Here is a 16,667-nt window from a genome sequence, read left to right on the forward strand (position 1 = left end):
AGCTTCTATTTACTGAGGAACTGCTGCTGCTAGACTTCAACATTAACCCATCAAAACACGAACTTCTGTCCGTCATACAGGTACGACAGCACTCCTTTCTCTTTCAGTACGCTATTTAGACCGATAACGAATGAAATATGTGCACCTGGATGATGAAATCCGTGCTGAAATTGAGTCGTAGTGACCCCATGACAGTTTAGCTTGCTGCTCCACACACTAGCTAATCAGCTATCCAGCGCTGCTGTGGGGCTGGTTAGCCGGTTAGCTGGTTAGCTGAGCGGCGTCACCTCTCTGGACATGTAACCGCTCAATAACCCGGTTACTCGGTGATGTGACAGTGTAAAGGTGTCCAGGTGTTAAATGTAGCTGCTGTAAAGTAACGGGACTCGTTGCTGTGAGGTGGCAGCAACACGTCCTGTCATAATCTGATAAAGTGCTCACATGCTCCACCTAAAGCAACATCCCCCGTCAAATTGTGTTGTCCAAGTAAAAGTTTACAAATAACAGTACCCCAGGATTGTAGTTCAGGTTAAAAGCGTTGTTAGTACACGTGGTTTACAGCAGACACGCATCAGCCACCTTATGAAGTTCCCTCATGCTATCTAATGGGAACTAATACCACAGTTCTGCCATCCACTCAGTGTCTACAGTTGCTGTCATATTTAGTTCCTGCAGGCATTAATCTATGAATGTGTTAATTGTTTAGGTTGAGCTGGAATGGATCCGAATATTTAGAACACGTTTTAACACATGTATTCCAGTTTAAAACCACCCTGCGTGTAAATTTAATGATAACCGTAAAGTAGATTTATTACCTTTTGGACAGGCTCGACAAAACCTGAAAAATTGCCTCATAAAAGTATAATTCATGGCGGAGTGCTTTTATGATTTGTTTCACATTGTGCTGTAGTACCTAATGGAGTGGACTCTCAGTGTATATGCAGTGTTATTCATTAATTACACAACTGTGGCAGCCATCATCTGAACTGCTCCACCACAATTTCCTAATGAACCTGAAGTATCTTTGCACTTCTTCTGCTGACATAAACCACATTGATTTATGCATTTGAATTGTTCCGAATTATCTGTGCACTGCCAGCTTTAGCCTGATGTGGCTTGATACTCTTTGAATTTGCAAAGTATGTCTGATCAGCCGTCATCAGTTTGGCTGTAAGAAATTACTATTTCAATCTTTGGCTAGTTGTTTGGCTTTGAGTCAAGCTAACTGAATACATTACAGACCATGTATTAAAAGGCTGTTTTTAGCCAGCAGTTGGTTGTTTTATTTTAATGACGTGTAGGTGTGTGTGATGTGCTGCTCACCACAGCAGATCACGTGATCAGTATATTTGATTTGGCAGTGGTTTTACACCAGATGTTACTTGTGCAATTGGATCCATTTGGGGTCAAAGTACTTATTTAGTGATGACCACTGAACTGTTATTGATGGGATTTGAACCAGCAGACCTCTGCTCTGAAACATTGCTTCTTTAACCTCGAGGCCACCAATGATATGAAGTATGTATAATCTGCTCATATCTTTTAAACAAGGGCAAACATTTATTCATATTTAACATGCATTTAAACAAGCTGAATTTGTGAAGAGACCAAAGGAGGTGGATATCTCTGTTGTATTTAACAAGAATTCATGATAATAAGAGAAATCCATTTTTTTTTGTTTTTTGTTTTGTTTAAACATTTCTTTTAGTGAAGGTACATTTTTTAACTTAATGTTATGCAAAAATAATGACGGATTAACATATGAAATAAACTCTAGTGAAGCAATATAAGAGGTTTTACAGTTGCTGATTTTTCAGTAAGTAATTGCAAGAAATTCTTGATGAATTTGTTCCAGAGATGGGATAGATTTTGGTTCAGAGCGGCTGCTGTTTGCCTGCACAGGACTAAATAAACATATTTATTTCCGATAATATTTTTCTTTTTTACTTCAGGTGGTGGTTTTCATTCATATACGGTACATACAAAAAGACATGGTTTGTTTTGCTTTATTATGATATGTTTTGTTAACCTCTTGAAGATTTCTGTTTTTACATTATTTCTGGGGTGTAGTAATATATCTTGCCATTTTTTCCCCTGTTTTTGTTGGTACCAGAGCTGAGCGTTTGGATTGTGCCTTTTGAAAAACAGAAAAATCTAAATCTTTTTCACCAGTGCCACGCAGCTTTTCCATGCAGTTCACTTTTGTTTGGTGTTTTTTGATTTGATAATTGAAAGTCTGAAGAAACCACACATATTGACAATTTAACAAACAGGAGCCTCGGTGATGTGTGGGGGAACTATATACAGCCACAGCAGCCTGGTACCTCCTCCTCATGGAGGACACCACCCTGCTCATGCATTTTATTGAGAGGCATCCTGTTCTTCAGCATGTATTTGTGGCAAGTTAGCCAACAAGGTTTTGTGGGTCACTCTACAATGAACCACAACCAGCTGATCCCACAAGTGTTCAATGAGGTTGCGGTGAGAACTACTGGCAGAGTGTTTCAGCAGCTCTACTACCAAATCCTTGAGGTCTGCAATGTTGTGTTGTCTTCTTACATGGTGGGTTTTTTTCACAGACTGTAGAGGAATGGGCTGTTGAAAGACTGCAGAATCTCATCCTGATATTTCTCTGCATTTAGATGTGATAAGACCCCAGAGGCACTAAACATGAGTAAACAGCAAAGAGAAGCTGTTTGACATTGCAGGGCGCCACTGCCCACCCCAAACATGTCTGTTCCTTACACATGTGGAACGTGGCACACTGTAAAAGGCAGACATTCAGGCTTTACTATGGTTAAGATTGAAGTGTACCAGAGACAAAATTTCTGACTCCTGATTTATTTCATAATGTACAGAATTCTTTCCCCAATTCTGAAAGATCTTGTTCCTGAACTCTTCATCAGATCCAAGTGAAGCTCAACCGCTTTTAGTCTCTCATGATTCTATGCAATCTTTTCATGCTATTGATTTATTGTAAAACACCGGTGTGTCGGTAATTGATTACTATATATTTGTGGAATATTTGTGGTTTTCTCCTTTAAAATATGTTGTCTGAGTTTGTGTCCTTCAAGAAATATCAATAAATGTTTAGGAACTTTCATAAGCATCCGGGTTTTAAATAAAATCTTTTATGATTGTTCCAGATATTTCTCCATTCGACCCCTCACATATTGCAAGTGGCTTCTTGAGGCTGGGATTTTGAATGGAGTGAGTGTTGTGCCCCAATGAGATGACTGACCAGGGCAACAACAACCAGAACATCTCCTGCAACCCCTTCGCTGCCCTCTTCAGCTCACTGGCTGATGCCAAGCAGTTCGCATCAGGCCAGAAACCACAACAGCAGTCGGCTGAAGCGCCATGTGAGTACACTCACTCAGATTTATCAGCAATCGTTTCATCAGAGGCAGCGAGTCCTGTTTCTGGAGGGAAGCTCACCTGCATATTTTCAAAGTTGACCTGATAAAAAAAAACACCTGAATCTAATTTGTATGTTGCCACCATCATTTCAGTCAAGTTTCTTGGAACAGGTGCACCTAAATAAGAAACAGGACTGAGACCCTCCAGGATCCAGCTCATTACATTGTGTCACATTTTATAAAACCAAGTTTGCAAAAAAGCAAACATTGGAGTCAAATTGCAAGTCGTTACAAAAGGCTTGTACGTAAATTCATGCTGTTTAATAAGTAATCACAGGTATATTGGGCCTTCACCTAAATCTGTGTATTTTGTGTATCTTTTGAATTGATAAAAATGCAGCTACATTAATTGTAGCATGTGCAAAATCTTGGGCTCTCTGCCGTCAGCCCCTGTGGACCTTCTCTTTGAAAGACGTGACAGCTTGCAATGTTGTCTTCCTCTTCTTGATTTAGGGATTTTCAGTCACTCCTGCTTACAGATCACAGCACATTCTGTGATATTCTTAGGCCGCCTCCCTTTCACTGCATGCATAAGATCTTCCCACAGATTTTCACTGATGTTAAAGTCGGGGAACAGCGAGGACATTTCTACAGCTTGGACTTGTGTTTCTAGTTGGATCACAGTCCAGCTAAAGAAGTTATTTCTTTCATTTTCACTTGATTCACTTCTTACATGACATATGCTTTCAGAACTTGCTGACAATTTTTAAGTTATTCTTCCTTAAATCTCTGCAAGTTGTTATGCTACAAAACCTCAAAGCTAAACAAACTTGCAGCAATTTCCCAACTAGGCTGCAGGTGAGTTTTCCTGCTGGTAATCCTTCATGTAAGCTGTGATTTCAGACAGGTGAATGATGCACCAGCAGTTCTATCACCCAAAAGTTCAGTCATATTGGTTATTGGAAACATGTATTTTCATTAAAAAAAAAAAAAAAAAAAAACACCTCCCCAGTGTTTGCCCAAAAACGTTTTGCATGCATCTGTCAAGACAGTGTTACAGAGATGTCCTTTTTGTCCAACATCTTTAACCTCTGTGTGTGTGCTGCCACAGTGGAGGACTCAGGAGAGAGCCAGTCGGAGTCGGAGAACTCCGTGTCAGACAGCGTTGATGAAAACGATGACTCCGTGGCAGAGATCAGCCGCTCTTTCCGGTCCCGGCAGGAGCTCTGCGAACAGCTCAATGTCAATCACATGATCCAGCGCATTTTCCTCATCACTCTGGACAACAGTGAGTGCAAGCTTGTAAACACTTCTGTCTATTAGGTCAGCCTTATCCGACTGAAATTATAGTCGGAACAAAGGAGGTAGTGTAACTGTCACTATGGTCTGGTAAGAGTCCATGCAAATGACACATTGGACTGCTCATCTGTTATATACCTTCACAATATGACCATTCACACAATTGTTTACATTCTACAGCGTAAAACCTGCATTGTTTTGCTGTTGCTCGACCATAATTCTGTATATATGTTGTGGTTTACCAACGTGAAGAAAAAGGCAGATTGAAATCTGTTCGGACAGTATTTTATTTGACTTCTCTTTGCTTTTAAAACAGCGCTTACTCTCCCACTTAGTTTCCAGTTTCTGTGGATTCAGGCTGTTTCAGGCATCTCTTACTCACATCGTTTCAGACTGATTTCAGGATTTTGACATTAGGGATCAGCAGGGGCCGAATTGTCTCCTGAAAATCTCTTATTTCTTCTTTCATCTTTGCAAATAGCTACAGTGTACATGCACAAACAACTTTAGCAAGAACGATCTTTAAATAATAGTATCCTGTACAATATCACTGTCATAAGCTCTACCTTTGTGGAGGTGATTATATTAAATGTTTACCTGATGCTTTGTAGTGTTTTCATTTACCCATAGAGATTTTTGAGTTTGTGCTCAGCAATGAATCTCCTGGTTGGTAGGAGCTTTTGGTGTGGACTTTACATGCTCTTCCTTTGCCTCAATGTACTTTGGTTTCCTCTAAAAGGTTATATTTATTATGTTGACTTGTACAGAAGACGAATAAATATTATCATAGTTATGTGATGGAAGGATAACCTGTACTGGTCGAAGATGTCTTCTGAATGTTTAATGCTTGTGCTGACTCCAACACTCCAGGCTGGATGAAATAGGCCAAAAAAAAAAAAACATAAAAATATATAGTTTGCAACAGATTTCATCTCATTTAGTTTTATGGGAATGCAACTCTGAAACCTGGCACTATTTGCACAACTCTGCAATCTTTCGGCAATTTATTGCAAGTTTGTGTAGTTAACTTTGTCGTGCCTCTACTTTCTGTAGCAGTTTGTGTTCATAGTTTCAATCTCAATTTGACCACAGAGAGGCCCGTCTGGGTTGAGAAGCAGCTGCAAACGGAAGTCGGTTAATTCACCTCAAGCACATCATATTTGCCCCGGAGGATCCTGCTTTGATGTGAGAGTCGCAGGCAGGTGCTTGATGAGGAGCAGTGTTTGCACTAAATAGCAGCAGACTTTACAGTTCTTGAGGGGATTGTCAGATGACGCTCCACATCTTGAAAGTCAAATTTGAAGTTTCCAGTGAGCAACAAATGACTCAGCACCCTTTTTCGACAATATAAAGACCTTCACCACTGTGAAGTCTCGTTGTGATTTGGCGAGGTCTCTCCACCACTGAGACTGCTTAAGGATGAGTCATGACGGACAGGAAATGTAGGCTAAAGGCCCCTCTGTGTTCCCATGGAGCTGCTCTGTGAATTTCTTGTCCGCTTCAGTCTGGAGTGAAAATGTGGAGCCTGAATTATTCCACTGTTGGGATTTTGATTAATCCAGTGTACATATGCTTGTTGTTTAAGCCCCGAGTTGTAGTAAAATTTAAAAAATGAACTGTAATTCTTAGGCGACCCCAGTCTGAGAGGAGGTAATGGCATCCCGCCTCGCTGTGTTTACCTGGAGGAGATGGCTGCGGATCTGGACGGACAGGACTGGCTGGACATGGACAACATAGAGCAGGTCAAATGTCAACCAGTTTTATGCGTCACTGCTCTTTTGTTTTCTGCTTGTCTTGTTTTTCTTTTCTCAATAAACCTGCTGCAGGTTTGGAGCAACTGGTTGTGAAATGTCCACCATTAACAGATGTTCTGAGTAGTCACACATTTTCAAAGAGATAAATGCAAAGATGTGTGGAATTTAATGAAAACAAGATTGCATTATTTAAAGGGTGGGCTGATTTGTGTCTGCGATGCTGCTCTGTGTCCTCCAGGCATTGTTTAACCGGCTGCTGCTGCTCGAGCCAGGAAACCAGCTCATCTACATGACCTCATGCAGTGCTGTGAACCTCTCCGCTGACCGGGATGCTGGCGAGAAATGCGCCATCCCTTACCTCTTTGCGTGCTACCAAAGGGCAAAGGAAGAGGTCAGTGTCTTTTTTCCTTCCATGGTTGTAGTTTTGGCTCTGCAGTGCCACTATTTTCAGATGTTAATCGACTATGCACAGTAATTGAAACATAAAAATATCCCATATTCTTCTATAATTCAGTGGCTTTGTTCTAATCTGTGCAACTAGGTGACGAAGGTACCAGAGAAGCTACTTTCGTTTGCTGTTCGCTGCAAAAATCTCACAGTGTCCAACACTCGAACAGTCCTCCTCACTCCGGAGATCTACATCAGCCAGAATGTGTACGAACAGCTTCTCGACCTGCTGCTGGAGGCTTTCAGTGGAGCGCGTAGGTCCTGTTTAGACTTGCTTCTTTTCTTGTGCTTGCTTCTCTTCATTGGTCCTTATGGGTTTTTTTTTTTTTTTTTTTTTAATATAAAGTTATTACACCCTTCCCATTACCACAGGACTCACACTGCCAGAATTTAGTTGAACAATCATTTATTTCTAATTTACAGGCTTTAGATTTAATAAGGAACTTTGTCAGGGACTGATGCCAAAATACTTTTCACTTTTCCTAAAAAAAAAAAAAAAAAAAATGAAACGAGTGAAAAAGAAATATTGCGTTTACTTTAATCGAAACTGGAGAAACTGTTTTGCACTGTTCAATTTTCTTCTCTTCACTGCTTTTCAGAACCTGAGGAGGTGGTGGAATTTGTGGAGGAGGTCATCACTGGCCTGCTCTCTGACCAGGAGGTGCGGACCTTTGAGGAGGTGATCGTACCGGTGTTCGATATCTTCCAGGGACGCATCAAAGACCTGGACCTGTGCCAGCCTCTGCTTTACTCCTACCTGGACGTTCTCCTCTATTTCAGTCACCATAAAGACATTGCCAAGGTCAGCAGGCATAATTTTAGCCAAAATGATAGTCGCACGCTTTCTGCCAACAACACAGCACTTGTGTGCTCCTAATGATAAGTTCACCATATGCTGTATTCACATCGCATCTCAACGAGGGTCTCAGCTCTTCCTGTTCTTCCAGGTATTGGTGGAGCACATTCACCCCAAAGATCCAGCCAATGGTTTACAGTATCAAAAAAGTTTACTGGGGACAGTTCTTAATATCTCCTGCTTGCTGAAAACCCCGGGGGTGGTGGAGGGACACGGCTACTTCCTGAACCCGTCTCGCTCCAGCGCCCAAGAGACAAAAGTTCAGGAGGCCAACATCCACCAGGTAATCTTTGATGTGATCAGAGGAATCAAATACAGACTATTACAGAGGAATGAATGATGTATACTCTTGTTGTGCTGCAGTTCATGGGCCAGTTTCAAGAAAAGCTGCACCAGATCTTGAAGAACCTGCTGCAGCGGTCTGCTGAGACTCGCCACCTGCTGCTGCAGTGGTTGGGCAGTTGTCTGCAGGCCAACGCCGGCCGCACGAAGATCTGGGCCAATCAGATGCCCGAGATCTTTTTCCAGATGTACGCCTCCGACGCGTTTTTCCTGAACCTGGGTGCGGCTCTGCTGAAGCTGTGCCAGCCCTTCTGCAGGCCGCGCTCACCCAAGCTGCTCACCTTCAACCCCACATACTGTGCACTCAAAGAGCTGAGTGAAGAGGAGAGGCGCAATCGCAACGTGCACGCAAGAGGTCAGTATTTTTGAGACAGACAATGAAAAGGTCGCTGAATGTTTAGTTCCCAGCTTTTATGATCAGTCTTACTGTAGCATCTTCGATATCTGTTTTAATTTTACTGTTTGATTCATACAACTGGATTTGCAGAGAAAAGGCCTGAAGAGTATACACAGTCACTTGCTTCCTTTTCCAGGTCTTGACAAGGAAACCTGCCTGATCCCAGTGCCCCCTCAGCAGCCAGTTGAATCTGCACAGTCTTACAGCCTCCTGACTGAAAATCTCATCCTCACGCAGCTCACCTTGCATCTGGGCTTCCACAGGTCTGCATAAACAAGCACAAATACCTTCTGTTAATGGAAACAAATCCTCCTGTTTCCCCATATGTCTCCTTTAACACATGTTCTCTTTCTCTCTATATGCCCATGCACCCGTGTTCGTTGCAACTAGACTCCATGAGCAGATGGTGAAGATGAACCAGTCCCTCCACCGGCTCCAGGTGACATGGCAGGAGGCCCAGCGGACGGGCAACCCGATGTCGGAGCAGCTCCTGGAGCAGTTTGAGCGCCTGATGATTGTTTATCTGTCAACCAAAGCTGCCACCACGCAGCCCGCCATGCTGCAATGCTGCCTTAACCTCCAAGCTTCCACTGCTGCTCTGCTCGTTCAGCTCGGAGTGGGAAACCAGGGACCCGAGCATGTACCGCTCACTTTTCCCCTCCCTTCTCTACAGAATACTATGCTCTGCTATGTACCAGGTAGGCACAATCATCCACAACAAATAAATCTGTACAGTCACACATCCATCTCCTATATTGCTTCATCCAATTCAGGGTCTTGGGGAAATTGCACCTGCACAATATAATGCAAATTCATCATAGCTGTGATCCACATGTGGAAAATACACACTGCAAAGGCTGACTGAACTGTGATTTTTTTTCTTTTCTTTTTTTAAATACACTGTGCATTCATGCTCTACATGTCAATGTATCAGTCAATCCGATGGCACCACTCTGCCCTACATGCCACCACGTTAGGTAGATGTGAGTTCTGCGGTCACACAGTGTGTGGAGAGAGCTTAGTGAGTGTTGTGATGGTGCAAACTACAGAGACAGGCGAGGAAAATCTGGGCAAAAAAGGACTTGAGACTAACCCCCAAGACACATGGTGCACACTGAGAACCACAAGATTTTAGTTTACTGGTTTTCCTCCAGCTTTAGTTGCATCAAATTTCTCTATGATTAATGTGAAGGCAAGATAATTTTGTATTATTTTTGCCTTCACTGACCGATACAAACATACTGAGGCTCAAACTCATTTTCCCACTCTGCAAACTAGTGCAGCAAACTAGTTTTCCTTTCTGACTGCCTTGTAATAGTTCTTAACGTATTATAGTCACATTTTCAGTGAGTTGTTAGTTTATAAAACACTGCATGTTGTCGCTTCGCAGCAGGAATCATTTCATTTCCACATTTCTCTGCACAATATTCTACTGAAATTACAACAGCTGTTACTGTGATTTAGCAGCGCTGAGTCACTCGCAGTGCAGTCAGTCATTAATACTGAGCATTCCTTAAAATGATAGTCATGCCTAAAGTCTGCTGTCTCCTTGTCAGAGTTTTTTGCAGAAAACCTGGGAGATTTTTTCATCTTCCTCCGTCGATTTGCTGACGACGTCTTGGAGACTTCAGCAGAAAATCTGGAGCAGATTCTTCACTTCATTACTGTCTTCATGGGTAACGTGGAAAGGTACGTCATTTCATCTGTTCTGTCCCGGGTGAAGTAATTATTTATAATAATAATAATAATAATAATGTAATATTCGTCTTTTCTGCGCAATAGAATGAAGAACCCTCATTTAAGAGCAAAGCTTGCCGAGGTTTTGGAGGCGGTGATGCCTCACATGGAGCCGCTGGCTCCTGGCGCTGCTCAGCCAATCGTTTTCCAGAGAGAAAGAGTCTTCTGCTCCTACAGACACGCTCCTCAGCTGGCCGAGGCCCTCATCACTGTGTTTGTGGACATCGAGTTCACAGGTGAAAGATGCCTACTCCTCAGAGCCAAGTTAACCCTTTCATACCGTACCTGTCATCAAGACTATCTTAAGGCAGCGTGTCGTGCTTCATTTTCTGTATGAAAAAGAGTGAGTTCTGGGATTCATTCGGGCTCTTTTTGGTGTCAAGCAAACGGTGCAGCCTTTGTTGGATGTGTGTTCGCCCGTGTGTGTCCAGCACTACAAGAAAAGGACAGAAGCCGCATCCAGTGAAACCTAGAAGAAAGAAATCAGGTGATCATTGTTGATCTTTTTCCTTTCCTCCTCAGGTGATCCTCACCAGTTTGAACAGAAGTTCAACTACAGACGGCCCATGTATCCAATCCTCAAGTACATGTGGGGCAAAGACAGCTATAGGGAGAGCATCAAGGTAAACAAAAACAACAAATATTTGTATGTTTTGTAGACTTTGAATCCTGCTCTTTGGTTATTGTGGTTTTACTTGTTTTAGACTTCTGTGAAAACACGTCACCTAAAAAGTTGTTCCCTACTGAGGAGTGCAAATATGGCAAAATAGAAATGTTGGTATTGCATTAGTTGGATGATGCTGTTGGCAAATAAACACCCACAGCCTCTGGCTCCAAGTCATTTATAACTCTAGTCGTACTGGAAAATGTCTTAGAGAAAATATAAGGCAAGAGAAAAACTAACTGATTTGTTTTAATTAACTGAAGGCATACTCTACTGGTACAGACATAAACTATTTTCAGCCGTTTAAAGTTAGTAGATAAATTAATGTGGGGGGCTTATCAGAAGAAAAGTTCACTCACAGGTGTTTGTATAAGTGCTCTTCAGCAGAGGTACCTGATGTGATTCCTGTTGTTTGACATGTCTCAATACAGTGTTTGGCAAACTATGCATCTGAGAACCTGGAGGCCATGAACCCGCCACTGTTCCTCCGGTTCCTCAACCTACTCATGAATGATGCCATCTTTCTCCTGGACGAGGCCATTCAGGTGAGACTGACTTGTATTTTGTGTTCTTCAGCTTCTCAACCATTAACATGATCACCAAACTGAAACAGTCCATCCTGTCACTATGAGTGATGTAGCTATTGATCATCCAGACTCTGATCTGATTAATTCATTTCGTTACTGGTAAATATTAGTCCCCGTTGGTTGCCTGCTGGGTCCAGTCTTCACCCTGAGAATGGAGAACGTATTGTATCCTGATTACAGCTGGAAGAGCATCCATGGTAGAAACAAACCCAAATCACTGGTCCAATTTATAATGAACGGTTGTATTGACCTGCTTTGAAAGGGAAAAGCTTGATAAACAATTCTTCAGTTACGATAAAAATGCAATTTTTTTCTTTTGCAGGAATGTCAAACTTCAGAGTTTTGCATGTATTTTTATCTGTTCATTTTGTCAACCACATTATCCAACTTGAATTAAATTAAACTCAAACTGTTTTTCTTTTCCTCTGACAGTACCTGAGTAAAATTAAAGTCCTGCAGCTGGAGCGGGATCGGGGGGAGTGGGAGGGCTTGGCCCCTGATGCCCGACGAGAGAAGGAGTCAAGCCTGCAGATGTTTGGACAGCTGGGGCGCTTCCACAACATCATGTCCAACGAGACCATCGGCACACTGGCCTTCCTCACCTCAGGTAAGGAGCGATTGAGTCCGTCGCTGTGAAGCAGACATTCAAAAGTTGTGGGGGGTTTTTTTTCTTCACTTTTTTTTCCTCCCTTGACTCTCTCAGAAATCAAGGGCATCTTCGTGCACCCGTTCCTGGCTGAAAGGATCATCTCCATGCTGAACTACTTCCTGCAGCACCTGGTGGGTCCCAAGATGGGCGCTCTTAAAGTCAAAGACTTCAGCGAATTCGACTTCAAGCCCCAGCAGCTTGTTTCGGACATCTGCACAATCTACCTGAACCTTGGGTACGTTGAAAACTTTCTGCTTTCACAAAGTTGGTCGATGAAAGAAGTACAAACATTAAAAAGGCGTGTTAAAAAAAGCAGCATTTAGCTGTTCCTATTCATGTTTGCCTTGTCTCTGTGTTTAGTTTTCTTCTTTTATTTGGTGATATATGCTCCGGAGACGCAGCACAGTGACACATTGCTGAGTACGACTGAAAATATGTTTGTTTTTCTGTTTGGCAGTGATGAGGAGAATTTCTGCGCTACAGTCCCGAAGGATGGTCGGTCGTATTCTCCCACTCTCTTCTCTCAGACTGTTCGAGTACTGAAGAAGATCAACAAGCCCGGGGACATGATCGTGGCTTTTGGCCTCCTTGCTGATAAAATAAAGGTACCATTTGACCCAAAGTGGGTTCCCCACTGAAAACACAGGAGTGCAGCTTAAATTTTTTAACAAATCTCATAAATATATGCAGTGTCCACTCTTGAACGCTGCCGGAGAAACTCACACAGAGTGCTGCTGTTGTGTTTCAGTCCCACGCAGACCGGCAGCAGCAGGAAGAGGAGACATACGCAGATGCTCCGGATGAATTCCTGGACCCCATCATGTCCACTCTGATGATGGATCCTGTTCTGCTCCCTTCTTCCAATGTGACGGTGGACCGCTCGACTATAGCAAGGCATCTTCTCAGGTACATTCGCAACAACAAAGGGCTCGGAATTGATTCAAAGGGAGAGAGTTTTCATGTGGGAAACAATGGAATTAGATATGTTAACAAGTGTTATAGAATATAGAATACTGTGTGCAGCAGCGTAGCTATAAATTCACCACACAATAAAGTACTTTAGTTTTCCTAAAATGATGGAATTCTGATTTTTTTTTTTTATCTTCTTAGCTACCTCTGAGCTACCTTTTAGTTTCACTTTTGAGTGGCTTTACTGAAAACGATTGTCTGTAAAGCAAAAGGGAAGCAGAGTAAAGCCAAACCAAACCGAATAAAGAGACAGAAAAAAACTGCAAAAACTACAATTTAATGAAAACGATACCAAAGTAATATTCGGGTTAATGCTTACACCTGTTCTGAAAAACGATCAGAAGATTTTCAGATATTAAACGGTCAGTTTTTAGACAGGTATTCATTAAATAGTAGTGACAAATTGTCTTTTATTTCAGCAAATTAAATGTTATATTAGCATTGCTTAAACTTATGATAAACTTATCATAGAATCTGAAATCTAAGTAGACAGCAGGTGGTGTTTATGTATAAAATAGACATACGTGAGTTCTATCAGTGCATGTGAGATATATATTTGTGAATCGTATGAGTTGATTTCTGAAGTCTGTGTCCTCTTTGCAGTGACCAGACCGACCCTTTCAACCGCAGTCCTCTCACCATGGACCAGATAAGGCCGAACGAGGAACTCAAACAGCAGATCTTGCAGTGGCTTGATAAGCATAAGCAGGAGCGGCTGCAGCTGGGACCCAGTGGCTAGTTTCAATCTCTCACTGTGACGAACAATGACTCATCTCACGTCATCGTTTTTCCCCTTTCTTTCTTTTCCCTTTTTTTTTTTTTTTTTTTTTTTTTTTTTTTTCCTGGTCGACACGCTCCTCTGCTTTACCGCTGATCCATGCTGTGCTTACCTCTGTGGATCCAACGATCCGCTCATTAATTAGCCTCTTCCTTCAGCCTCCGTGCTTCTTGGACCTCCTCCGTGACATCAGTCCAGGCAAACTGTAGCCCACCTGCTGGCATCACCGTCATCGCCCATGGACGGTAGCCGCTCTTCTCCCATGATGCCCTGCTGTAAGCACCGACGGGATGATGCAGACTCTGGTTCCACATTGATCAGCCATTAATCACCAGGACTGAGCCCTCACAGATCAGTTGTTCAGCACGTGAATGTACTGTATGAAACCTTGACTGATCTGTTGGCTCTCACCACGTTTTATACAGCGAGGTGAGTATTTTTTAGGAGCTCACAAGTCAGGACATGGATGAAGTTCATTCATATTTTAGCTTTTAATCCACCCTCATAAACAATACATTGCACACTGCCTTTCAAAAGTTCTTTAACACCCTTTATGTCGCTTCATTTACAACCAGTATGTTCATTGTAAATATAAATAGCACTTAAAAGTGTGGCACAGGTGAAAATGATTACAGGTTTGTGACTTTTATTTGATTTAAAGTGAACAGATTTACTTAAAGGCATTTAAAATCTTGTTCACTTCGATATTATTTGAGTATGTCAAGAGTAGTTTGTCGGATGTGGAAGCTCCTATCTTTAATGAAGCTGTGGTGATTTTCTTAAATTGTGAGAACTTCTTATTAAAATTTGTTGGATGAAATAAATTAAAATATTTCAGTTGCTTAATGGCAATTACACTAATTTGAACCATGGCAAAATGAAACCATCTACCTAAAAATGTCAGAGTGCATGTTAAATTGCTCAGTTATTAAGTGTGGCATTGATAGACGGTTTGTGTGGAGAGGACATGTGGGAGCTGTTCACAGCTGTGATAGACAAATGGTAATTGACAGTGATGTGGCATCTCAGGGACGCAGAGGAAGGAGGGCAGCTCAAAAAGAAAACAAAATGATTGTGTGGCATGAAAGTGTTCCATCTGTGGAAATTAAAAGGCTTTTGAATCAGTTTACTTAGGAGCTACAGAAGAAAGAACAGCTGCTTTTACATGGCAGCAGACTATTTTTTTTATGGGTAAAAGTTGCAGAGATCCTCTTGAGGACATTTAAGAGAGATAAAAAGCAAGCACCAGCTGATCGATGCACACACAACAGATAAAAAAACAAAAGTAGAACACAGTTTACGGACGTCTTTGGCATTTAAGTAACTTTGACTAAATTAACCTGGACACTTGCAGCTTTCTTACAGCTACTTAATACTGTGCAACAGTTATTTTCAATCACTGAACTCACTGGAACAGGAGGAGGAATCAGTATTTAGTGCATCCACCCCATTTACTAAACTGTCTCAAAAACAGCTTCTGTTCTTATGTGTAAACCTTTTTAAGGTGTTCTTCAAGGAAGTTCTCTAAAGCACAGATCTTCTGTGAATGTAGTCTGGCTCTTAGTCTTCTCTCGATCCCGATCAGACTCCAAGATGTTGAGATCAGGAATCTGTGGGGACCATATCATTCCCTCCAAGACTCCTGATTTGTCTTTCAGTCCCCAAGGTAGCACTTAATGACATTGGGTGTGTGATTGGAATTGATGCGTGCTCCTGCAGTGTAAATCTGGAACCAGTTATGCTTTAAATGTTTGCGCAATGCTGTATGTTGATGAGAAACATAGTCGCTGATCAGTGAAATGTCATATTTCTCCTGAAATATTTGTAGTAGCGAAGCTAAAAACAAAATCTGACGTGGGAAATTAAATGTGCAGTCCAGCGAAATCCTGAGCTGAATGAGTCCATCGTCACATGCTGAATATGACTGTGTAAAGATATGTATAGATGTGCTGATTTCTCTTTTTTTTATAGCTGAAAGTCACACCTGTTTTTCCATGTAATTCTGTTTTATGGTCTTAATCATGACTGCAATTATTTCCCATTAGACAAACATGGGGGTTGAATCATTTTTGACTGGCAGTGTGCTGAACAGCTTTCAACCATTCAATTAACGCTCACCTGATCACAGTTCATGTATTCCTGAGCTCGCGTTTTTCTACTGATTTTTTCTTTTTCTTTCTTTTTGTGCGTGCCTGTGTGCGTGCAAGAGTAGTGAATTGATGTGTGGGTAAGCAGTCGATCAATAGAATCGGTGCCTAAAACCAAGAGCCTTGCAGTAAATGTCAGCGGGTGGGAATCCGATTTGTTTCACGATGATGAAATATGTTTTCTTTGAGGACTAAATGGAGCTGTGTGTGACGGAGAGAGAGGACCCCAAGGAGATTTCATGTTTTTAAGAAACATTTCAGACGAAAAGGTTTTGATACAAAGTGGAGTTTGTGTGAGGAATGGAGAAGACGACTCTGTGTTAGTTGGCATGCTCTTATTCAGAATATTTACCGCCTGAATGATTTCATGGTTTAAGTTATAATGCAATATTTTTTTTTGTTTTAACTGTGATTATAAAATTATTATTTTGGATGTACAGTATGATTAAGAAATAAACTAATGTGCGCTACTTGGCTTTTTTTTTTTTGAGTAATGTGAAAAACTGCAGCGCTCTCCAGCACATCTAAACAAAATCAGGATCATTGAAAAGTGAATTGACTGGTTTTCTTACACTCATATAAAAGAGAGAGATTGCAACATTTTAATGTAATATTAAAAGTGGCTTAAGAATGTAAAAAAAAAACCCCCAAAACTTTGGATTCTATGAAATGTTCAAAGATT

General features: G+C 41.6%; 1 protein-coding gene across 1 annotated transcript; it reads left to right on the forward strand.

Annotated features, from left to right (window-relative positions):
• On the forward strand, nt 1-16,455 carry LOC115400803 (ubiquitin conjugation factor E4 A-like). The gene is made up of 20 exons (XM_030108842.1): nt 1-80; nt 3,147-3,362; nt 4,471-4,647; nt 6,288-6,400; nt 6,651-6,803; nt 6,954-7,113; nt 7,459-7,661; nt 7,807-7,998; nt 8,079-8,412; nt 8,591-8,717; nt 8,845-9,152; nt 10,011-10,143; nt 10,237-10,427; nt 10,714-10,814; nt 11,287-11,400; nt 11,875-12,049; nt 12,146-12,326; nt 12,549-12,696; nt 12,840-12,997; nt 13,664-16,455. Exons 2-20 carry the CDS (start codon nt 3,233-3,235, stop codon nt 13,797-13,799), a joined length of 3,234 nt encoding a protein of 1,077 aa, XP_029964702.1. The 5' UTR covers nt 1-80; nt 3,147-3,232; the 3' UTR covers nt 13,800-16,455.
• Nucleotides 16,456-16,667: the final 212 nt, after the last annotated feature.

The sequence above is a fragment of the Salarias fasciatus genome, chromosome 14, assembly GCF_902148845.1.
Source record: "Salarias fasciatus chromosome 14, fSalaFa1.1, whole genome shotgun sequence".
Lineage (NCBI taxonomy): Eukaryota > Metazoa > Chordata > Actinopteri > Blenniiformes > Blenniidae > Salarias > Salarias fasciatus.

Bases quoted from the DNA above. Each gene is read 5' to 3' on its own strand.
- LOC115400803 (XM_030108842.1), top strand. From the start codon at position 3,233: ATGACTGACCAGGGCAACAACAACCAGAACATCTCCTGCAACCCCTTC. The intron at 6,804-6,953 runs GTCAGTGTCTTT...CTGTGCAACTAG, and splicing joins ACCAAAGGGCAAAGGAAGAG to GTGACGAAGGTACCAGAGAA. The intron at 8,413-8,590 runs GTCAGTATTTTT...TTCCTTTTCCAG, and splicing joins TCGCAACGTGCACGCAAGAG to GTCTTGACAAGGAAACCTGC.